This window comes from Salvelinus fontinalis, chromosome 21, assembly GCF_029448725.1.
Source record: "Salvelinus fontinalis isolate EN_2023a chromosome 21, ASM2944872v1, whole genome shotgun sequence".
Lineage (NCBI taxonomy): Eukaryota > Metazoa > Chordata > Actinopteri > Salmoniformes > Salmonidae > Salvelinus > Salvelinus fontinalis.
In genome coordinates this window covers 19,861,711-19,885,209 of record NC_074685.1, presented here as the reverse complement: position 1 = coordinate 19,885,209, position 23,499 = coordinate 19,861,711, and the positions used below count along the sequence as shown (strand labels likewise).

The 23,499-nt window shown below is 45.0% G+C and overlaps 2 protein-coding genes across 7 annotated transcripts in view; both read right to left on the bottom strand.

Moving 5' to 3' along the window:
• Positions 1–1,886: 1,886 nt before the first annotated feature.
• LOC129818384 (F-box only protein 15-like) lies at positions 1,887–6,425 on the bottom strand. The gene is made up of 12 exons (XM_055874218.1): positions 6,047–6,425; positions 5,738–5,896; positions 5,469–5,573; positions 5,293–5,365; positions 4,989–5,155; positions 4,571–4,771; positions 4,368–4,497; positions 4,164–4,246; positions 3,794–3,939; positions 3,564–3,688; positions 2,749–2,904; positions 1,887–2,478 (listed from the first exon to the last, which is right to left on the bottom strand). The coding sequence occupies exons 1-12, from the start codon at positions 6,190–6,192 to the stop codon at positions 2,368–2,370; spliced, it is 1,602 nt and encodes a 533-aa protein (XP_055730193.1). The 5' UTR covers positions 6,193–6,425; the 3' UTR covers positions 1,887–2,367.
• A 1,675-nt stretch (positions 6,426–8,100) lies between these two features.
• Positions 8,101–23,499, bottom strand: part of LOC129818382 (RIMS-binding protein 2-like) — an 80,653-nt gene continuing 65,254 nt past the window's right edge. For 3 of the 6 annotated variants that reach the window (XM_055874214.1, XM_055874212.1, XM_055874213.1), the window contains exons 10-22: positions 21,338–22,153; positions 21,142–21,165; positions 19,905–20,056; positions 18,668–19,462; positions 18,387–18,563; positions 18,107–18,253; positions 17,722–17,827; positions 14,136–14,305; positions 13,730–13,907; positions 13,399–13,499; positions 13,159–13,230; positions 12,773–12,910; positions 8,101–10,444 (exon numbers count right to left, since the gene is read on the bottom strand). In XM_055874214.1, coding sequence (XP_055730189.1) covers positions 10,247–10,444; positions 12,773–12,910; positions 13,159–13,230; positions 13,399–13,499; positions 13,730–13,907; positions 14,136–14,305; positions 17,722–17,827; positions 18,107–18,253; positions 18,387–18,563; positions 18,668–19,462; positions 19,905–20,056; positions 21,142–21,165; positions 21,338–22,153 — 3,074 coding nt within the window. In that variant the 3' untranslated portion in view covers positions 8,101–10,246. The remainder of the gene's footprint in view (positions 10,445–12,772; positions 12,911–13,158; positions 13,231–13,398; positions 13,500–13,729; positions 13,908–14,135; positions 14,306–17,721; positions 17,828–18,106; positions 18,254–18,386; positions 18,564–18,667; positions 19,463–19,904; positions 20,057–21,141; positions 21,166–21,337; positions 22,154–23,499) is intronic. The other 3 variants (XM_055874215.1, XM_055874216.1, XM_055874217.1) reach the window with 3 other exon arrangements.

The window sequence follows — 23,499 nt, the reverse complement described above, 5'->3', positions numbered from 1 at the left end:
TATATGGACTGACTGACAATACTGCAGGTTATGTCCAGCAGTCAGTGCTTATAGGCAGCTCAAGAATATGGTCCAGAGTTTGTGAGGTAGCTCTGGGAGCTCTCCAGAGCCGCAGTGATGGGAGGCATTGCCCCGTGGCTAGCCCACTGTGAACAGCACAGACAAAGATGAAAGGCTGGTGCCAGGCTGAGCTTTATCACAGGATGACAAATGAAAGTGGCTCTCAGAGCATGGCCACCATACACATCACTCCGCAGGAGACTGGGATGAGTTACAGGCCAAGTGGAATTTTTTACATTTCCATTTTAGTCATTTAGCAGACGGTCTTATCCAGAGCGACTTACAGGAGCAATTAGGTTTACGTGCATTGCTCAAGGGCACATCAACATATTTTTTACCTTTTCGAACCAGCAACCTTTTGGGTACTGACCCAACACTCTTAACCGCTAGAGTACCTGTCCTCAAACCGGTATCTGCTCTCACAGACTAATGAAGGGGAGGCCACAGTCCTGACTCTTGCTAGATCCTGCAGGGTTGAAATGTAAAAGGGTATTGGTATTCCATGTGATCTCAATTTTTTATTTGACTATTTCTCACCTGTGCTGACTTAGGGATATGTGCTTTTTTATAGCATCACTTGTAATGGCATCAACTCAGGACTCTAACACACATACGACCACACACAAACGCAAACACACGGTATATACTCAAGAGCCAGTTTATTAGGTACACCACCCATCACAAAAATGGAGTGGAAAAACATTGTCTGGTCCGATGAATCCCGGTTCCTATTGCGTCAAGCTGATGGCAGAGTCAGGATTTGGCGTAAGCAGCATGGGTCATTGGCCCAAAAGTGCCTGGTGTCTATGGTACAGGCTGGTGGCAGTGGTGTAATGGTGTGGGGAAAATTGTCCTGGCACATGCTAGATCCCTTGATAGCAATTGAGGAATGTTTCAATGCCCTGAAGAATTCAATGTGTTCTGGAGGCAAAGGGGAGTTTGACCGGGTACTAGATGGGTATACCTAATAAACAGGCTACTACCTATGTCGGTAAAGCTTCTTTAAACAGGAACACATTCTCAAGACAAAAGTAAGCAGTCAAAAGAACTGTGAGGGATTTAAACACATCTACCTGATCTGTATAATCTTTATCTTCTGTAGTGATCTCTGCTGTCTGTTGAGGGGTCAGCACTATTAGGACCTGTGAAATATAATTATCTGAAAAGGTCACCCGAAGACGGATGCTTGGAGAGGTCAGTCGTTGAGAATTTTAAACATCCGATGGCCCCAGGGCCCTAGGGAGCGTTACAACTCACTCAGGATCCGGAGAAGGCGGCGGGGTGGGACCAGGATGCTGTGATGTATTAGTGTAATCTCCACTCTCTCACTTTTTCTCTCTTTCGTTTTCTGGTTCAGAACATACACAGGGCTCCTGTGCCAAATACTGAAGCATCGACTCAATGAACCAAAGCAGTGAATCGCAGCAGTTCTTTCCACTCAATCAATAACTCTTTACTGTAACTAGCTACTGTATTGAACAATATTTGTATAAATGATGGCTTGGATATGTTTTTGCCATTTGGAGTCAGTATGCAGAAATAATTATATTGATGCTTTGACAGTTGGCATCAGCAATTGTCCTGATTAGGTTCTAACAGTGAGGCAATATACACAATAAGTCTTCGCTCGGCTTAGAAAAAAAAAGCAATCGTGGCCAGAGCTATGAGGGAGCACTTGCGTTTTGCTGGGACTGAAAATAGTGCTATTGGGGATAACGATCACTGCTGCCATCCTGAGAATGTAAAGCGTAATACAGTAGAACACAGGCTGATCCCTCCAGTTTCACTTAGCTTGCACTATGGCGGAGTAAAAAATACCACCGAAATATATCAATCAGAATATTTATCTGGAATCAGATTGTCCATCTGTAACAGAAAGTTTACAAACCCAAAATAGTTGAACTCTGTTAACACATTTCACATGTAGTATGCTCTTTATAATATGGCGAGACATACTTCAAAAAAGTAGGATTACATTTTACCAATGTGTACTAATGATTCACAAAACAATGCATAAAACTATATAAATATACAGAAATAATGAAAACTGGCCGGGGCAAACCCTCAAACTTGAACTACTTCAAACAAAACACAACTAAACCACGTTATCAATTGACATACTGTATACAGGCTCAACACTTTACTTCAAGCTTCTATCATAAGGCCTATATTATACTGCATAACAACAACATAACAGATGTCATAAACAGTTGTCAGCTGTCATGACTGTTTATGTCACCACTTTGTCATCATTATGAAGGCCTTAGGATAGAGGCTTGTAGTACAGTGCCACCTCTACATGCAGCGTCAGTAGGCTCTCCCAAAGTGCTTGTTGACTTTGGCCGTGGCGATGAAGACTACCAGATTGATGAGGAAGTACTGTCTTTGCTCTTCCAGCCACACAAGGTCCATCCTCACCTACAATAATAAAGAATTCATACATTACTGTTATTGTAATGGAAAAAAATCAGATGTCCACTCACTGGTTGCTGCTCCCCATATGTGATCATTTACTTACATTAAAAGTTATGGGTGATAATGTAAAATGTAAATATATACAGTACAGATACAATGTTTCCAATGACATGGTCCTTGTCAAATAAACCAACCCAACAAAAAACAAGTTGGCACAGCTCTGCTCAAAAGTAATCTATCCTCTGACGTGTGAGTCATGTGGGGTTGGTTTACCTTGCCTTCTGCATCCTGGTACTTGATCAGGAAGTGCTGACCCTCGTAGTCGTTGGAGGGCTCCTTACTGTTCAGTGCCATAGACACGGGTGTGCTGACACACCAGAAGGGGTTCTGGTACTCATCCATCAGGGTCAGGCTCATCATGCAGCAGTTCTACACAGACAGAGACAGAGAGAGAAATAGAAGTAGAGAGAGACATAAACCATGTTTCCAAATCAAATCCATTTTTATTTGTCACATGCGTCCTAAACAACAGGTGTAGCCTAACAGTGAAACGCTTACTTACGGGCCCTTTCCGACAATGCAAAGACAAAAAACAGCTGTGATGGAAACAGGAAGTTTCGATACAATTTTATAAATGCAGACAGATAATTTGTTCGTTCGACATGATGGGTAGGCTGTGCCTACACGGTCTGTATCTGTGATCTGTTGGCTAGAGCGCACGTGCCAAGACCAGGGTAGGCACATTTATTATTTAACCAACAGTTTGTGACAATATGTTTTTCTCTGCACTACATCATCACACACTCATTTTCATCCACAGCAAGTCAGTTTGGTGGAAACAGCACCGGTGGGAAAATGCACATATTTTCTTTATGCAGATTTTACAATATTCGCATGAAAATCTGTCGCCAATTGAATGGAAAGCTAGCGAGAGAGAGAAATAAAGAGGTAAATAGACAGAGAGAGAGAGGGAGCGCCAAAGTCTATATGTTAGCTGTTCTGTTATCACAATGACCCCATCATGTAGCCCTGGTGGTTCCAGTAAAGTGTAACCTAAACCAGTCGGAGTCAGTGTTCCCCTACAGTACCTCCACGGTGCCCTCTAGAGCCTCACACTTCCAGGGCAGGCTGATCCTGCCAGAGAGAGGGGTGTGCTGGGACAGGCTTCCCCTGTTGATGACATTCAGCTGGATGAAACCACCATGGACCTGACCTGGACAACCACAACACACAACCAAAGTCAACTCCAGACTGCTGTATCGTACAGCGGCCCAACATGGTTCTGAAAGAGAAACCTCCTAGGTACTGGTTTCATTACTTTTGCTACAGTAGAGTTGAGAGAAGTGGCCGGCCATGATCTGGGTCACAGTGTTGTGTAGTATAATGCGGAGCGTGTAACCATGGAGGCCGGAGTCAGGGTCCGCGTCGTCGAAAGGAGGCTTGTTCTCTGGCATGGAATAGGGGCTGGGAATATATATGAGAGAGAGGAGAGAGAGAGAGAGAGAGAGAGAGAGAGAGAGAGAGAGAGAGAGAGAGAGAGAGAGAGAGAGAGAGAGAACATGAATGACTGAATGATTTAGTTTTTTAATTGAATGCAACATCCTTTTCTGCTGAAATATAAAAAACTGAATCCAGTCAAGCCAATTTGTTCAATCCTAGCCTATTCCGGAGTCAGGGGCGCTGCATACCACATCGAGGTGCCCAGGAGACTCCTCTCCACCAGCCTGTGGTAGTGGAAGCTGGCCATCACAAAGGCAATGGACCACCGGCCCTGTGGAATGACACAGGGAAATCCCAAATATTCTACACTTTTTATCAGCAAACAAACTAACTCATCAGCACACTGTGGGTTAGCCCATCAATTTTCTAATGATGTGATTTAGATGACATACCCTCCAGATGCCAATGACGATGCTAGGCGAAAAGAGTACCAGGGTGACTAGTTGGTCTCTACCGATGACCTGGCCACACTTAGAGATGGTGTCCCTGTCAAACTTAGCCATCAGAGACCGCCAGCCAGGCCTGAGGAGAGAAGAGGGGAGCAGGCATTTCACTCAGAGGCAAGAAGAGACAAAAGAGAAAGAGAGACACTCACTTATTGATGTTAGGGGAGCTGAAAGCTTGTCTTTTGACACCATCTAGCTGTAAGGTAGAGAGCTGGTGGAAGGAGGGCCAGCGCCCGCTGCTCCAGCAAACCGTCACGGACGAGTCAGAGAAGTAGGCACGGCTCTGCTCAAACGTCCCCTCCAACCCCCACTTGTCAGACACTGTGATCTCCCAGGTCACACGCTGGCTCCTGAGGCAGGGGAGAGGAGAACAAAATGCATTAAAGTAACTATGTAAACATAGTTGTGGACAATTTAATTGACTCTGGCCCAGTGACTAGGTTCTGACAATATTACAGTAGCATTGGAGCCTCTGTATGTGTGCGCCTTATAAATGGCATGTTTTATACATGGGCCTGAACAACAGAGGCAGTACAACTTTAGCACTAACTGCAGAAACTGTTTAACCTGAGGATTCTTTCAGTCAGACTGGGCAAGCCTGTGAAAGGGTTGATGTCTCTCAACTCCTTCCTCCACTTGGTCTCATTGAAGCCAGCCATTGTCCTGAAGTACAGTCTTCTCCAATAGCCCTCTGGTCTCTCCTGGACCACCACCGCACTCAGCTTATCCAGCACCTGGTGGAGGAAAACACAATAATAATAATAATAATAATACAAAAAGTACTGTGCATACAAGCACATAATGCTCATAAAAAAATGTCCCTGGTGTGATAAGTAAAAAGGAGTGTTATGAAATATGAATTGCACTGAACCTCGTCCAAACGCTTGGGCCTCCATTTCTTACTGTGTCCATACTCTGCAGAATACATCTTGTGCCACATTCCACTGCAAGAAAATACTGTGGGTCAAAATTGGTCACGTAAAACCAGTCTGTAAGACTGTAGGGAGGAAGAATAGCCTACAATGTGACCAGTACTTCACTCCTTACTTGTTGTGGGCCATCTCATAGAATCGCTTGTTGATGAAGCCGATAGAGAAGAGAGAGAGGGCATCCAGGTACGACAGGATCTTCAGAAGGATCTCCGGTGGCATCCTAATAAAACACCAATTAGACATGATTAAAACGTTTATTGGAATGCTTGATCTTTCCCATCTAGTGCAAACACAATCGAGTAATCAGATTGCAGGGCATAGAACCAATAACATATGCAACCCCTTCATCGGTGTCAAGTGGGTTCCACAGCAACCCACTTTTACCTCTCTATGTGATTCGGTGTGCACTCAGCTGGCTTGCCAGCATGTCCAGTAGACTTTGTAGGTACTCTTGGCAGTGGTCCAACTGGCTGACAGGGTACAGTAGCCTTTGCCGCCTTCTTTTTCCTCTTCTTCTTTTGTGGCAGTGTTGGTGGTTCCACACTTGTAGTCGAGCATAGAGAAAGACAGAGATGCAACACAAATTTGCAGTCAACAAAAGTCAGTGGCTAGCTGAAGTTAGTCAGCTACAAACCAGCTTATTGGTTTGTGCACACTATGCAACAGGAGTTGATGACATCCCACAACTCATACCTTTGAGTGCCCGGGGGAAATCCAGTCATTTTCTCGCAGAGTCTGCTATTCTCTTTGCCTGTCGGTCCTCGACCCTCTGTTAGCGGGGCATTCTTCAACAAACCCTCTCTGAAACTGCGGAAAAGTTGTCCGCGGCCAATAGCCATAGCTAGCTAGCTAGTTACCTACAACAGGAGAAGCTACAGATGCTGTCAAGTTCAAATTGTGAGAAAGCTATGTCTAACTAGGCACACTTTGCAAACATGTAATGACACTATTCAAACAAACCCTCTGCCTTCAAGTCTGGAAAAGCACGCAGAATTGCCGTTTCTTCGTTCTCCTAACACGTGAGCGTTTGTTATTGTTGTTATCAAATTTAAATAGTCCTTTTTCACGTTTGATAAGGTCTGCAAATGGTGAAGTAAAGATCACTGCTGCCATCCAGAGGATATAAAGTGTAATAGCACGGATTGAAGGTGATCCCTTCAGTAGGTCTTCCCTTTCATCTGTGGTAGCTAGGCTATGCTGCAAAATCCATATTTAGTTATGTTATTAGTAGTAGTAGTTTTAATTCATGCAATATGGGCTAGAAATCATTTATCATTCAGGTCATTGAGATATAAAAGGGAAATCACGAACATGCCTAATGAGTCCACTGGTCCCACTCACACAGAAGTACCCTACGCCTTGACCTCTTTCTCCCCTCTCTCTCCAGATGAAATCCTGTTACTAGTGAGATCCGGCTGCCCAACAAGCTGCCCGCTCGACCCCATCCCCTCCTCCCTTTTCCAGACCATCTCTCGAGACCTTCTCCCATTCCTCACTTCCCTTATCAACTCATCGTTGACCACTGGCTGCGTCCCTTCTGACTTCAATATGGCCAAAGTTTCTCCCCTCCTCAAGACATCAACACTCAACCCCTCTGACGTCAAAAACTACAGACCGGTATCCCTTCTTTCTTTTCCTTCCAAAATACTTACGTGTGCTGTCTCTTCTTGAAAACTAACCAGTCAGGCTTCAAGACGGGTCACTCAACTGAGACTGCTCTCCTCTGTGTCACGGAGGCTCTCCGCACTGCCATAGCTGACTCTCTTTCTTCTGTTCTCATCCTCCTAGATCTATCCGCTGCCTTTGACACGTGAACCATCAGATCCTCCTCTCCACCCTCTCAGGGCTGGGTGTCTCAGGCTCTGCACACTCTTGCATTGCATCCTACCTGGCAGGACACTCCTACTAGGTGATGTGGGCAGGATCTGTATCTGCACCATGTACGGTTCTAGGCCCTCTCCTCTTCTTACTATACACCAAGTCACTCAGCTCTGTCATATCCTCACATGGTCTCTCCTATCATTGCTATGCGGATGACACTCAATTACTTTTCTCCTTCCCACCTTCTGACACCAAGGTGGCGACACGCATTTCTGCGTGCCTGGCAGACTGTGCTTGGATGTTGGCTCTCCACCTCAAGCTCAACCTCGACAAGACAGAGCTGTTCTTTCTCCACTTGGTGTTCAATCTTCCCAAGTTCTCCCATGTCACCCCACTCCTCCGCACACTCCACTGGCTTCCAGTCGAAGCTCACATCCACTACAACACCATGGTACTTGCCTATGGAGCAGCAAGAGAAACTGCCCCTCCCTACCTTCAGGCTATGCTCAAACCTTATACCCCAACTCGAGTACTCCATTCTGCCACCTCTGGTCTCTTGGCCCTCCCACCCCTGCTGATGGGCAGCTTCCTCTCAGCCCAGTCAAAGTGCCTCTTTGTCCTGGCACCCCAGTGGTGGAACCAGCTTCCCCCTGGAGCTAGGACAGCAGAGTCCCTGCCCATCTTCCGAAAACATCTGAAACCCTACCTCTTTAAAGAGTAGTCCCCCACTGTAAACTAACACTCGCACATGACGTTTTCCCCGTTACTAGCACTGACTTTGCTGATAGCTACTTTATTGACTGAGATATGTGGTTGTCCCACCTAGCTATCTGAAGATGAATGCACTAACTGTACATCGTTCTGTATAAGAGCGTCTGCTAAATGACTAAAATGTAAATATACACCAAAGTAATCCAAACACAATATTCTACAAAATATCAAATTTATTTTTGATAAAAAATGTATTTTTTTGCACATGCACACACACACCATAAATAATGATTTCTATTTTTTTTGTTGTATCTTTGATTCACAGAGCAAGCACATAACCGCAGACTTAAACTTCTTATCTTGAGGACACCATGGAGAATGCTTGCACTGTTTACAGTAAGAATAAATCTCAATGCACTAAAAAAGGCAGTCTGAAAATCAAGTATAAACATTTAGAAATTATCTATAAATGGAGAAAGGTACAAAAGAGCAACAGTATAGACACTACACCCATTTACAAATAAAGGATTTGGTATTATGACTAACACCTTTTGCCAATGGATGCATAACATAATGCATAACGTTGGACAAATAATAAAATGTGTACTATATTGCCCGCTGAACATTTCGTACATTCCTTTTTGGCAATCCATCATTTGATTTTCTCTCTTTTTTAATGAACATAAAAGAACCCTGTAATCATTATACAGCAGGGTATTACGCTTGACTCAGATATCTTAGCTGATGGGAATTTAGAGGACCCTGTCAGAATAAAACACTGTCATTTTGAGTCATGGATTGACATATTGTCCATTATGATTATGTCCATCAAACTGTGGCTGTACAGCAACGGAAGTGATGTTAAACTATTACAGAATAGGATCATGGTTTATGAAAATGGGTTAATATAGGGTTCTGAAAGGTGTCAAAATACAGGACAATGTTTGTCTAAAGGCTATGACAGCCTCTCCAGTCAATGGATCAGCTGGATGCATCCTAGCACTCATGTATCCCATAAGCCACATGACTACTGGTTTAGAGGTTGTAGGTACAGTATGTAGGTCATCCCTCCCTTTCCCTTGACTTCAAAAATAGGTTGTCACGAGGTCTATAAGAGTGTAAACAAGTAAACGGTGCAGAATCTTGAACACACCTAGACATCTTTACTGAAATGGCTGAGTGGGGAAAATGGCCCTCTTCGACAGACAACAGAACTGAATATTACACCGGCAATGTAGTTAGCAGCACACCACTAAGATCACATGACTCAACTACTTGTCCTCTTTTAAAAAAAAGGACGCACAGACATGAATGCACACTGAGCACACAAACTCACACACATAGCCTACACCCTCAACACATCCATACACACCGAGAACTACTTATTTTTCATTCATCAGACAAAACACACCTTTGTGCAATTGGAAGGCAAACACAGAAGGTTGTCTTTAACTAGGTGTTTCATGACAGTTGGACAGCAATGGAACGAACAAACATACATTTTAGATTTGTATCAAACAAAGCTGCAGAGATGCACTAGGGGTTCTTGGCAAAGTCTTGTGTAAGTCTAAAAACAACCTTGTTCAACCATAGAAAATGAGGAAAGTCATGCTAGAATTGCTTTCATAAAGGCCACTGAGATGGTTCAAATGTATTATCCAATGCAGCTCCTTCTCCTGTCTGTAATGCCCTGTGTCCAACTACCCTTTAGACTTCTAGGTTCTGTGAGTGATTCAACCCTTTGTCACCATCCTGTCTGCGATATATTGCACTGAATAAAGCCTCTGTATTAGCAGCCAGCATTACTGACAGAATGCCATCAATAGTTGAGTTGTTGCTCCAGTGCTCCAGTCACAACATTGATGTTTTTTGCCACGTCATGTCTGTTAGAGACCTTATAATTGCACAATTGCTATGGAAACCATCTGGAAATGTTAGATTTGCAACAAAAGAAATAGACTACTCTGTTGTTACCCTGCTTGAAACAAATGCACACAAATGGTTTAGCAGCATCGTCCTGATCTCCATTTGATTAAAGAAAACAGTGGAAATGAAAATCCATGTCATGAAAATCCTAGTTTGTACTCCTTTTTTCCCTCTACCTCAAATACATCACAGTTATACAGTATGTGTGAGCAAAGGTCTCATTGAATTTGGCACGAAGTACATGTAAGTATGTGTATTAATCATTAGAACATGTATCACTGAATATATTAGATTCACATATATTGTCCTGTAACACATACACACATATGTTGCAATTGTAGTTGTGTGCGTACGATCAGCTGATTTGATTGCATTTACTGTATGTGATGTACAGTACTGGGCCCAGTATCTGTTCTGGGCTCAGCTGGGAACAGTTTATTTAACCGGAGAGAGTCTCTTGAGCAGATTCTTCCCCTTGGAGAGCAGTCCTTTTTTCTTTTTGTTGTCTCGGAGGTCCCTGGGGCCCCTGGTGGGGCTGATGGGCCGCATGGTGCCTGGGGGACACACGGGACGCACCATGGGCGATGCCGCTCGGACAGGCGGGACCGTGCTCTCTGTGGTATCCGTGGTTACCTGAAGAGAGATGCCATGGAGGGTGGTGGGGGTAGGGGCAATGCAATACAAAGAAATCAGAAGTCCACTGTGGCCTACCCTTTCTCTGTCTGAGGTAGAGCTAGAATAGTACATACAGTCTACAGTCAGCATTGTGTCCCTCAATAACACTTTATCACCCCACTGTCACCTGAGTATCCCTATCCATCTACAGTAAAGCTATATATCCAATGGGACTTTAAAATACGTTGTGTTAAATAGAGTGAAGGGTTGGGTATGACAAATATTTCTACACTCTAATTAAATTGCCAACAATATTTGAATTTGATGTTATGTGTGCTGACCTTCAGACTTCTCAGCATTAGCTGTCAATATAGACAAGTATGAAAATATAACTCTCTATAAAGCCTTATGAAAAAGAGAACAGTGTCAATGCAGACCATTATACTTACTGTAGGTTTTCCACTAAATGTGTGTCAAATACCTACGTAACGTTTATGTTTCAAATAGGGCTGGTTTCCCAGACAAAGATATAGCTTCAAATGCTTGTTCAATAAAAATTTGCCATTGGAATAGGTTTTTAGTTCAGGACTAGTGTCCGGGAAACAAGCCCATAATGTTTATAAAAGTGGTTCAGAATAAGGATGAGGTATTGCCTTTTGGGCTATTATTGAAATCATTCCTTAATACCTCCCTCTCCTTCTGTTGATGGGGACTGAAGACATTGGTGGCGCTGTTGAGGTTTCACACATACAAACACTGAGGAGGAAGCGATCAAACATAGAGCACGACATCGCAACACCACAGATTCTGATAGGTCCATCGATCATGAGGGACACCAACAGTAATATACAACACTCAGGGACACAACTGTAGATACCATCCCTCTTGCCTAATGTACTGGACTGGCAACCGATCAAAGTATGGTATGCTATCACAGTTAATCTAGGACCTTTAAAATGATCTCTCAAAGACAAAGAGGAATAATTTTTTAATCAAATGGGGATTTGCAGCTCCCATTAGTAATGGTTTTTCAACAACTACAGATATAGGGAACTTTTAAGTTTGCATAATAGAGTACTATCTCACAGATAATTAGTAGTCCACCACTTTGCAGGGATTAAATCACTCCAATAAATTGTTACAAAAAATGTATTCGTAACAATTTTTCGAATTTATGCTGCAAATTAGCATTCTGGTTACACTAAAAAGTAAGGGGAAACACTTTCCTAATTACACCGACTAGTATATAAAACTTTAATGTGCAAGCATGAATAACCATGTTGCTATAAACTTGTGACTGTGTAAGCAGAATGTTTACTGGCTACAAATGAACCATTTAACATAAGTGTAATCACAATACCCAGCATTAGATCTGTCAGGCTGGTATCTCTAGTTGCTCACATACTGTACAAGGCAGACAGAGCCATTTATGACGTGAAATGAACAATCTTCTTCTGTTTGTATTTGCAAAGCAGGTGAGGAAAAAAAGTCAATCAGATGTGGTGACGATTCATTTTCAGTACAACCAACACACGACTATGAGAACAGAAAAGAAAAACAACAAGAATACGCACATGAACACAGGTCGCAAATGAAAATTATTGCTGCTTTTATTGTTCCATTGTACCATTACAGTATGGATGTATCACTGTGGCTGTTATTTCTTCTGGTTTAGATCAAACATGGCATATCTATCAACTTTCATCAGGCCTGAAAAATATATATTTTTGGAAGTGTGTGCAGTATACAAAAAGAAACAAAGCCTCTCCCAGGAAATACAGCAGTTGGGCCAAAGTCTACTATTATATAAAAGGTATCGAGTTTGTTTTTGAAAAAGGCATGCTTTGCTATATTACCAACCCTACAGTTTACTCAAATCCTTTCTGTCCATTTGGGTACAACTGGTAGAAATCAGGAACGTTTCAGAGGTGTTCATAAAGCACTTATTAATAGACACAAGATCCAGAGTTGAGTTTGGTGTTTCGGTGCAAAGAGGTTACCAATGATCATTCTATATTCCTGTGTAGGAATGACTTTAGGCTATTTCAAATCTGCACTCTCTCATGTCACTGGTCTGTGAATATCACCCACCCCATACGGGCACAGTTCAAGTGTTCTATCTCTCTGTCCACATCAGGCTTTGCTTCTTCCTTTCTAACTTTCAGAAAGGTTTGACTGCGTTTGTCCCTTTCGCCGGCCGGGGCTAAGGTTTGTATAGTCACCACTGTCACACACGGACAACACACACACACAGAACACAGACGGCAAGTGGAGGAAGCGAGGCGTAAATCAAGAGAGACAGAGGATGGATGGACAGAGGGACTAGCGCTGAGAGCGGCGATGTACCCTTTTAGCCTCGGCCCGGTTGGCGGGCTCATCCTGGGCGTAGCGGGATGGAGTGTCCGTCAGGTACACCTCCACGTCGTCAGGCACTTCTTCCAGAAAGTTGGAGGGGACGAGGCCACGGTGGCCATTGATTTCACCCTGCAGAGAGAGGAGAGGAGGGTGCACTGGGGATGAGAACCATGGCTAGACCCATTGAACTCTGATGGTCAAACCTGAGGGAAAGAGCCCTCTCCTGGGCAAAATGACATACTATGTGTATGAGCAGGCAGTTGAGCCAATGGTATTTCTTAAAAATGCAGAACTAAAACATCTGACTATTACAACCTTTGCCCTATGTAACAATGCTACTAGTAACATCACGGAACCCAGAAAAGAGGCATACTCACATAGTAGAACCCGTCTTCATCAATCTCTCCAAATACAGCGAGGATGTCACCAGCACAGAAAGTCAACTCAGCCTATCAGGAAACAGAGACGTCATTTATACCCTTACAAGGTCTGTCTATCTAGTTACATGTATGTACAGTGTGTGTGTATGTACAGTGTGTGTGTGTGTGTGTGTGTGTGTGTGTGTGTGTGTGTGTGTGTGTGTGTGTGTGTGTGTGTGTGTGTGTGTGTGTCAATACCTCCACGTCCACATTGGGGGAGCTCTCTCTGGGGTCATAATCATAGAGGGCCACCATCCTCCTGGAGGCCTGGTGCTGGCAGAGGCCTCGTCTGTCCTGCCCTGTGAGAGGAAACAAGAGGACACGCCAGGACAGGAGGTGATATAGTGACAGATGTATATGTGGTGTCATAGAGTGAATATTTTTCTAGGTAACATACGTGTGCCCTGCCCAGTATGTTACCTAGAAAAATATGAAATGGGTACAGTCAAAATGGCTACCAGTCCACCCGTTATGGAATCATTGACTTGAATGAGGATGTCTGTTCTACTCCTTATAGTTCTGTGGTTACCTATTCCAACTTTATCCACTGGTGTGTTGAGTGGGAGGAAGCCCTGCTTGATGAGCTGGTCCATGGTCTCCTCATCCTCAGCCCTGATCTCTGACACCATGTTGCAGGGCAGGAGCCCCATCCTGCCTCCCCTGATCTCCCCTCGGTAGAAACCATCAGTGTCCTTATCACCATATACCTGGAAAGAGAGAGTGAGAGTGAACGAGCGAGCGAGAGACAGAAAGCAAGGGAGAGTGAGAGGGGAGGGAGAGAGAGAAAAATGGAACAAGAGTGATTGGGAGCAAAACGAAACAGATGGCAGAAGGACAAGTCTATTTTCAATTATGTTTTATATTGTACCTCATTGTTTTCAAACACAAGCACAATATATCTCCTCGCATGGCCTAGCCCTGTGTGTGACACCCACCCTGATGATCTGGCCCTCTTTAAAGGGCAGTTCCTCATCTGCTGCGTCCGGGTTGGGAGACATGGACAGGGGGTCGTAGTCAAACAGAGCCACGAAGATACGGAATGATTCTTCAGGTTCTGACTCATCGTAGTTAGTAGGGGAGCAGCGTTCCCTGTCCCTGTATCCCTCTTAACCACGGGCGAGAAAGAGAACACATCCACCGGCATCTCAATATACAGTTGAAGTTGGAAGTTTACATACACTTAGGTTGGAGTCATTAAAACTAGTTTTTCAACCACTCCACACATTTCTTGTTAACAAACTATAGTTTTAGCAAGTCAGTTAGGACATCTACTTTGTGCATGACACAAGTAATTTTTCCAACAATTGTTTACAGACAGATTATTTCACTTATAACTCACTGTGTCAGAATTCCAGTGGGTCAGAAGTTTACATACACTAAGTTGACTGTGCCTTTAAACAGCATGGAAAATTCCAGAGAAGTTTACATACACTAAGTTGACTGTGCCTTTAAACAGCATGGAAAATTCCAGAAAATGATGTCATGGCTTTAGAAGCTTCTGATAGTCTAACTGACATCATTTGAGTCAATTGGAGGTGCACCTGTGGATGTATGTCAAGGCCTACCTTCAAACTCAGTGCCTCTTTGCTTGACGTCATGGAAAAATCTAAATAAATCAGCCAAGACCTCAGAAAAAAAATGGTAGACCTCCACAAGTCTGGTTCATCCTTGGGAGCAATTTCCAAATGCCTGAAGGTACCACGTTCATCTGTACAAACAATAGTACACAAGTATAAACACCATGAGACCATGCAGCCGTCATACTGCTGAGGAAGGAGACGCGTTCTGTCTCCTAGAGATGAACGTACTTTGGTGCGAAAAGTGCAAATCAATCCCTGAACAACAGCAAAGGACCTTGTGAAGATGCTGGAGGAAACAGGTACAAAAGTATCTATATCCACAGTAAAACGAGTCCTATATCGACACAACCTGAAAGGATGCTCAGCAACGAAGAAGCCACTGCTCCAAAACCACGATAAAAAAATCCAGACTGCGGTTCGCAACTGCACATGGGGACAAACATCGTACTTTTTGGAGAAATGTCCTCTGGTCTGATGAAACAAAAATAGAACTGTTTGGCCATAATGACCATCTTTATGTTTGGAAGAAAAAGGGGGATGCTTGCAAGCCGAAGAACACCATCCCAACTTTGAAGCACAGGGGTTGGCGACATCGTGTTGTGCACTTCACAAAATTAATGGCATCATGAGGTAGGAAAATGATGTGGATATATTGAAGCAACATCTCAAGACATCAGTCAGGAAGTTAAAGCTTGGTCGCAAATGGGTCTTTCAAATGGGCAATGACCCCAAGCATACTTCTAAAGTTGTTGCAAAATGGCTTAAGAACAACAAAGTCAAGGTATTGGAGTGGCCATCACAAAGCCCTGACCTCAATCCTACAGAAAATTTTTGGGCAGAACTGAAAAAGCATGTGTGAGCAAGGAGGCCTACACACCTGACTCAATTACACCAGCTCTGTCAGGAGGAATGGGCCAAAATTCACCCAACTTATTGTGGAAAGCTTGTGGAAGGCTACCTGAAACATTTGACCCAAGTTAAACAATTTTAAAGGCAAGGCTACCAAATACTAATTGAGTGTATGTAAACTTCTGACCCACTGGGAATGTGATGAAAGAAATAAAAGTTGAAAGAAATAATTCTCTCTACTACTATTCTGACATTTCACATTCTTAAAGTAAAGTGGTGATCCTAACTGACCTAAGACTGTCATTTTGACTAGGATTAAATGTCAGGAATTGTGAAAAACTGAGTTTAAAAGTATTTGGCTAAGGTGTATGTAAACTTCCGACTTCAACTATAGGTCCACTAGGATCCACTACAGTTGTAATGGGTCACAGTCTATGGCATTATGTTACATTGATTCTGGATTCATATCTATAGCATGAGAGAAACCACACTTCATTTTGTAGCGTGCAAGCAGAATTCTGTTGTCAATCCATCAATTGGTCCCAGTATCAGCACAGAGACAAGAGTAAATAATGTAATAATGTAATGTAAATCAATTTGACACCACATATGAACTTATGGCCAGGTTACAGATGGATAGAGAATGGAGAGCAAACCAGACGTGATGGGTTACACCAACATGGTTGACAAAAACACTATGACACACACACACACACACACACACACACACACACACACACACACACACACACACACACACACACACACACACACACACACACACACACACACACACACACACACACACACACACACACACACACACACACACACACACACACAGAAAGGAGCACATATACTACAAGACTCTGAGTTAAACATGCATACTGCTGAACCCTGACGTAGTGGTACTGATCTGACTATCGTATTAGGCTCCACTAAAGTACAGTGGGCCTACAGTTTGTCCAAAGAAAACTCTGTCTGTCCTTTAGTTGACTCCTTGCTTAGAAACGATAAAATAAATCAGGCCATCAGCATAGTGAACATATGAAACCCAAAGAAACTGATAAATATGTATTTCTATGTAAGATGTAATGGGACCATTTTAGTAGAACTTTCTGTAACAATTATTGAGTTTTCAGCAAGGACAGCGATGCTATATAATTCTTCAATAACCCTGACTCCTTCCACCCAGTCATGCATAGTAACCCCAGTAAAGGTGTGGTGGGTGGGGTTAAATTGAGAGGGGGAGGGGTTTAGCAGGCATCTGATGGAGTTCAGTGCAAGGGAGGGAGGGGAGAAGCATAATTTGAGCAGCAGTCATTCCAATCCGCAACAGTGGGCGGCCATCTTTGGCCCAGTGTGGCTCAGCAAGCTGCCATTTTGGTGCATTGCAGTGGATCATGCTAGGCGTTCTGAGACATATTAAGGTAGTCGTTGGCATCACTACTCTTCTCTCGCCTAGCGTTGGTGGCTTTTGGCTGTGCTTTGGTGAAGGAGCGAGGGATAAACCACAGCACGTACCATTATAGGAAGGCATGATGCCTGTGGGGCGTCGGCGGGACGACCACGTCCTGTGCCATGCTACACTGCCATAGTAAACATCTTCCGTGACGGGGGAGAGGTTCCCATCACTGTTACTCTCTGTGGTTATCTCTACAGGAAACACCAATCAGACGTTGGTGGTTAAAGCGCGAATGCTACTCATTGGTTGGTTGGTTCGGAGGTCTCTTCCTGGCATAACCTTTGATAATCTTAACATATTGCTGGCCATAAACAGAGAGCTCAAAAGCAGTTCTTAATAATTGAAATATTCAGCTACATTTGTTATGGTGAAATACGTGTTTGTGTACCTTGTCACCGTAGCAGCCAGGGAACGTTCTAGTAGCTGATAATACTGTACATTGACTGATGTCTATAAGTAAGCTGTCAGTACTGTGAAGGCATGAGCATGGTTCAAAGACACAGAGGTGATCTGTACACAGAGAAGCTCATGGAGGATTAAAACAGGAAGCAGAACATCTACTAGGGCACAGAGAACATCAATGCACAAAAACAATAATCTTCTCTGGGGTAATGTGACCCGACTGACCAATGGAGGGCACCATAAGAGGGTGTCTCTGGGGCTGCGGACCATCCCGGGGCATTCTTCTCCCCGTCTCCCGATCCAGCCGACCCCCAGAGGGGGTGTTACCAATCTTAAAAAGATGACACATAAAAAAATCTAGCAAAATGACTTCCAATGACTATTGCTACAAATAAAAGGTCAAACAATCAAACAAGATCGAGGAAGTATTCTAATGTAGACACATGGCTGGACACAGGGGCCATATCATCCAACTGTGATAAAGGGGTTTGCGTACTTGATTTTTTCCATTGTACAAGTGGTAATCAGAACCAAATCAGTTTACTCGATTTTAATATTTAACATTTCAATGTTAAGCTTTGATGAGAGACTACATGAGTGGTATTCCTACCTTGAGTGCATTGTGGGAGTTGCGTCGTCGTCCCTCCTCCAGCTGCATTTCAGAGTAGAGCTCCTCCTCATCCTCTTCCATGATGTCAGAAAGGTCAGAGCCCCGGCTGCTATCACTGTGGTACTCCTCACTGTGGCTGTAGTGGGCCTGACACACACGCACGCACGCACGCACGCACACACACACACACACACACACACACACACACACACACATAAATGTGTGAAATCATACTAGGATATCCAGCACCTGGGCAAAGCCATTGGATGTGAATATGTACCCTATTTAATTTTGTCTTTACCGGCCTGCCCAGCTCGGACCCTCTGAGGAATTCATCTACTGAGGCCCCCTGTCTCCTGCGGCCGTGACCATACCCTTCCTCATCCTCCTCTTCCTCATCTGAGTTCTGTTGGTGGAAGGCCTGGCCCTGATCATTGTAGACGACTCTCCTCTCCATCTAACACAATCCATAGGCAGATATTTGTAACTTCAACAAACAAATGATCAGACTAGAGCTTTAACCAGGGCTACATTGATTGGCTTTATGTATGAATGACTCACTCTGCCACTCTCTGCAGCCACCCTCTGTGCTGCCTCGCGGGCGATGGCTTTGGCCATTTGGTCTGGGATGGGGGTGCCCCTGGGCTGTGGCAGGATCCTCTGGGGGGAGGGCGAGCGGTGGTTGGCAGAAAGGGGCGCCTCCAGGGTGTGCCCGTACATGGGGGCAGGAGGAGGCTGGGCGGAGGGGGAGCGGGTAGGGTCCCAGGGCTGGCTTGGGACGCCCCCATGCTGGACCACCTGCTCTTTGGCTTCCAGGTCTCTGGCACTTACTGGTCTCTGGTGGAGCTGGGGGGGTGGGTGGGGCAGCAGGGGTAGGCGGTGCTGGGGAATTGTATGCGGAGGATGAGGCTGGAGGTGCAAGGGCTGTGGAGGACCACCAGGGTGAGCGGGTTGAGGCTGTCGGTGAGGCTGGAGAACAAGATGAGGGGGCAGGGGTTGGAGGTGTGGCTGGGTTTGAGGATTGTGGTTAGGGAAGGGTTGTCTGTGAGGCAGGGGTGAGGGAGGCTGGAGGTGAGGCGGGGGTAGTTGGGGGTGGAGGAGGTGAGGTGATTGGAGGTGGGGTGGGGGGGCGTGGGAGTGAGGTGGAGGGGGCCCTGCGTGTGGTTGCTGAGGGGGCACAGGGGCAGGGTGAGGAGGCGGCAACAGTAGGTTGTTTGGAATCGGGGCAACATGGGAGTCCTGGGACTCTCCCTGTGCTGATAACGTCCTGACGATGACCTCCCTGGCCTCCAGACACTGGATCCTGGTCAGCTCCACTGTTACATAGTCAGCCAGAGGGTACAACACCTCCGCTATCTGACAGGAAACACAATACACACACCACGGGTTGGACACAGTTGACATTCAGTTCATTGTTGCATTCCTTTCAACTGCTTTTCAACTGCATTGCTCTTAAATTCAGAGCAACGTCCACTAGTATAGACAGTTTGCCTAATACAGACCCTGTGCAACTCTACAAAGGGAGGATGTCCATAATTAATGTTCACCAGCAGAGGGAGTGAGAGTGCTTTCTAGGGTTTTCACAGGCCCTTGTATATAGAGAATACTAGCACTGACAGTGAGAGCTGTCTAGGTAGCACTGCTGAGCACAAAAGCCAGCGGTGATGTAATGACACAATTACACACACATATCACATACTTTAACACTCTGTAGTTCACTCACTCTCACATACTTCACTGTCACTTGGGGTATACGCTTCCTCACCTTCTGTCCTTTGGCACACAGTTACTGACTCACCTTTTGTCCTTTAGTGCAGACTGCATATCCGATGACGCTGGCTCCATTGGAGGTTCCACTGGGTGAGAGGATAGGGGGCTTCCAGTGCACCTGCATGACCCCTGGTGCCTGGCCACACTGCACCTGCACCTCCTGAGGTGGTAATGGGGGGCCTGGAGGGGGGGTGACACGTTAGATACTATCTACATAGGTTTTACACACAAACGGTGAGGGAGTGGAGGTGAGTGGAGCATTCATGAGTGCTGTTACTTGTTTCATCCTATCTCTTTTTTGTTGTGAAATTACGTGATACAGAAATCCCCATTCCCTTTTCCAATGTTGGTTGCATAGACCTAAGGAATCACGATGTAAATGTTATGTAATATCCAGGCAATTTTGGGGGGATTATTTTAAGAGTGAATCCTAAATGCATGAAACATGTTATCTGATTAACATCCAACTCTTTAGCTTTGTAATCAGTCTAACCACACTCAAACGGATATGTATTTATCAATATAGTATTTAAAAGCAATTTGGAATGTTCTAGCAATATATTGTATGATGAAAAAGTGAAAGTAGAAGGCTAAAAGGAACAGAGGGAGGTGTGTGTGTGTGTGTGTGTGTGTGTGTGTGTGTGTGTGTGTGTGTGTGTGTGTGTGTGTGTGTGTGTGTGTGTGTGTGTGTGTGTGCGTGTGTGTGTGTGTGCGTCCATCTGTATAGTCTGTCTATGTTTGTATGTGTGTGTGTGTGTCTGTCTATGTGTGCATGTGTCTGTGTGTCTCTTGTGTGTGAAAGGCGTCAGTGTGGGTTGAAAGAGTACAGCCTGTTCTTTCCTGGTTCACTAGGTACACCATGCAGGACATCGCAGTGATGTCACAGCTCAGGCAGAGGGAAATGCACACAGATACTGATGTGGTCATTTCAGTGAAGGATAGAGTGGGAGAGAGTTACTTCAGCAGATTTAGGTTGCATCCCACATGGAACCCCATTCCCTATATAGTCAACTACCTTTGACCAGGGCTCTGGTAGTGCACTATATAAGGAATATGGTGCCATTTGAGACATAACTTTAATCTATGAGGTATATTAGCATTGAGCAAAAGGGAGGGAAAAGCTGAGGAAGTTACTCATATTAGTTTCCTAGGTTTTAAAGTGCTGTTAGCTTGTTTTCATTCGATGTGTCAGTTGCACATGCCAATCAAAAGCTACTTCCTACTTTTCCCATAACCACCATAACCCAACTGGTCTTCATTCTGACCTGATCTGGAATATGGTCCTGGACCTGGACAAAACATAACAGACATACATAGCACGCGTAAGGACGTGAGTCATCTATATATCTATGGACGTTTATCCAAACTTTCTAGAAAACATTATGGATGACATATAAACAAATATATGTACATGGACAACATAAAACACTTAGACTTAAGAAAAAATCAAACCAGCCTCACCAGCAGCTTGTGTACAGAACTCCACAGCAGCCTCCTTCTTCTCCCTCTGTTCCATGAGCAGTTGCCATGGCACCTGGTGTGGCCGGGCCACCACCCTCACCTTGTATACCGTCATGGCCTTGAGGTTAACAAAGCGCAGCCTGTACCTCCCCGGCTTCACCATTGCATGCTCCGCCCCGTCCAGGAACACTGTGTGCCCATAGTTACTGTTGCTGGGCAACCATGAGAGCTCGGCTGAGTTACGCAGGATGTCATCCACACGCAGTCCATACGGCGCCACCACCACGTTGGCTCCCACCATCAGGGTGCAGCGCAGCTCGTCCGACAGTCCCCTGTCTGTCACACTCTGCACGGACACGCGGTGCGTATACGTGTCCAGATCCAGCTTCTCCAACAACGACTTGGTCCTGTCGCCGTAGGGTATGCTGGCACGCACCTCTCCATCCACCAGCACGTTGTAGCAGCTGATTTTTCCCCATCCCAGGGGCACCATGGGGGGCTCCCAGGCCACAATGACGCTACGGGCCAACTGCTTGATCAGGGTGATCCTCCGGGGGTAAGGCACAATGTCATCGACCAGATCCTCAGGGTCCAGGGGCCCTGTGCCATTGCTGCAGGGGCCCAGGGGGTTGCTGGAACCCAGTAGCCCATCCCGAGGGGCCCCTCCATCCACCCCCATCAGGACAAGGGTGATATGGTCCAGAGAGCCCAGGTCCTCCTCTCCGTCCCCTAGTTGAATGGATGGTTTCTCCTTGTCTTGGACAAACTCCACAAAGTTGGACGGGACCAGCCCTCGCTGGCCGTCCAGCAGCTCACCTGGAGCACACAGAGACAGACAGAGAGAGATGTTTTCTTTATTATCAACAAAATACAAACCCACAACCATCTCTCTTCTGCAAATTCCTCTACAAATCTTGTCCCCAAACACGTTATTCCAAACAATTCCATGAAAAAGGACCTTTAGAATGTATAAAGGAATTAATATCTATATGGAAATGTGGTATGTAAAGAAGGGATCAAAAGAGTTGAGCAGAATATGGATATTTTTGTTGGGAGTAACATGTAGTATCACCCAGGATTTTATGGCTATGAAGATTTAATTGAGCGATTATTCAGTCAGACACAGTAACACCTTCCAGGAACCCTGTTCTGTTCTGACACACAGTAGCCTGATGATAGATACCATTCACACACGGCCGTCTCAGGGGGAATCTATGGCACGCTCAAGCCTTTAATGATGCCTGCTGCAAATGTTAACATCAGCTAAAAATAGGCCATCTCATCAGTGAACAAATAGCAAGGAAAATAATAACGAGAGCCCTCGTGACTCAATGCAAGTGTGCTCTGTGGTGCTGGTCCTCATGGTAGGGACTGTTCTCTCAGATCTGACAGAGAAGGAAGGATAGGGCTATGATGCCATCATCACTTTCTCCAGGAAGTACGGGGGGTTAAAAACCTATTCCTGCACAGTGGATGGAACTAAGGGTGTGTCTGATATGGCACCCAATTCACTTTAGTGACTTAGTGACCACCAACCTCTTTCTCTCATCAGTACTGTACTTGCTTTTCAAAGAGATCCTGACTGTCCTCTCCCTCTCGATCTCATCATTCCAGTCAGTACAGTAGTGAGGCTGGGAGGCCCTAGCTCTCTGTCTGCAGAGGGATATGTCTGTGATTAATCAGAGCCTTGCTGGATTAGCCGTCGAGCTACATGGCTCAGGCTGCATCTTGACAACAGCTTGGTCTGAGCATCAGTATCCCTGTGGTAAATACAAACCATTTCCTCCTCCGTGCAGCCAGCCAGCCAGGCAGGCAGTAGCTAGGCTAAATCTAGGCATTCTCACCCACCACCACCAACACCACCGCCCATGGCTGCAAGTGATGACTCACCAGAGCTGCTGATGCAGGCTGAAGTCTGGGCCAGGGATGCTAGGAGGATTAGCGTAGCCATGGATGAAAAAGCCTTCATAAATCTAATGAGATTAGATATGACGTGGGCCCTGTTGAAACTGATGCCAGTGGTGAAGAGTGTGTGTGTGTGGAATGTGTGTAGTACTACATTTACATTTTAGCCATTTAGCAGATGCTCTTATCCAGAGCGACTTAGTCAGTGCATTCATCTTAAGATAGCTAGGTGAGACAAACACATATCACAGTTGGAG

Coding starts and splice junctions, on each gene's coding strand:
- LOC129818384 (XM_055874218.1), bottom strand. CDS start 6,192: ATGGCTATTGGCCGCGGACAACTTTTCCGCAGTTTCAGAGAGGGTTTG. Junction 5,574..5,737: donor ACACCGAATCACATAGAGAG/GTAAAAGTGGGT, acceptor GTGTTTTATTAG/GATGCCACCGGAGATCCTTC. Junction 5,366..5,468: donor TATGAGATGGCCCACAACAA/GTAAGGAGTGAA, acceptor ATTTTCTTGCAG/TGGAATGTGGCACAAGATGT.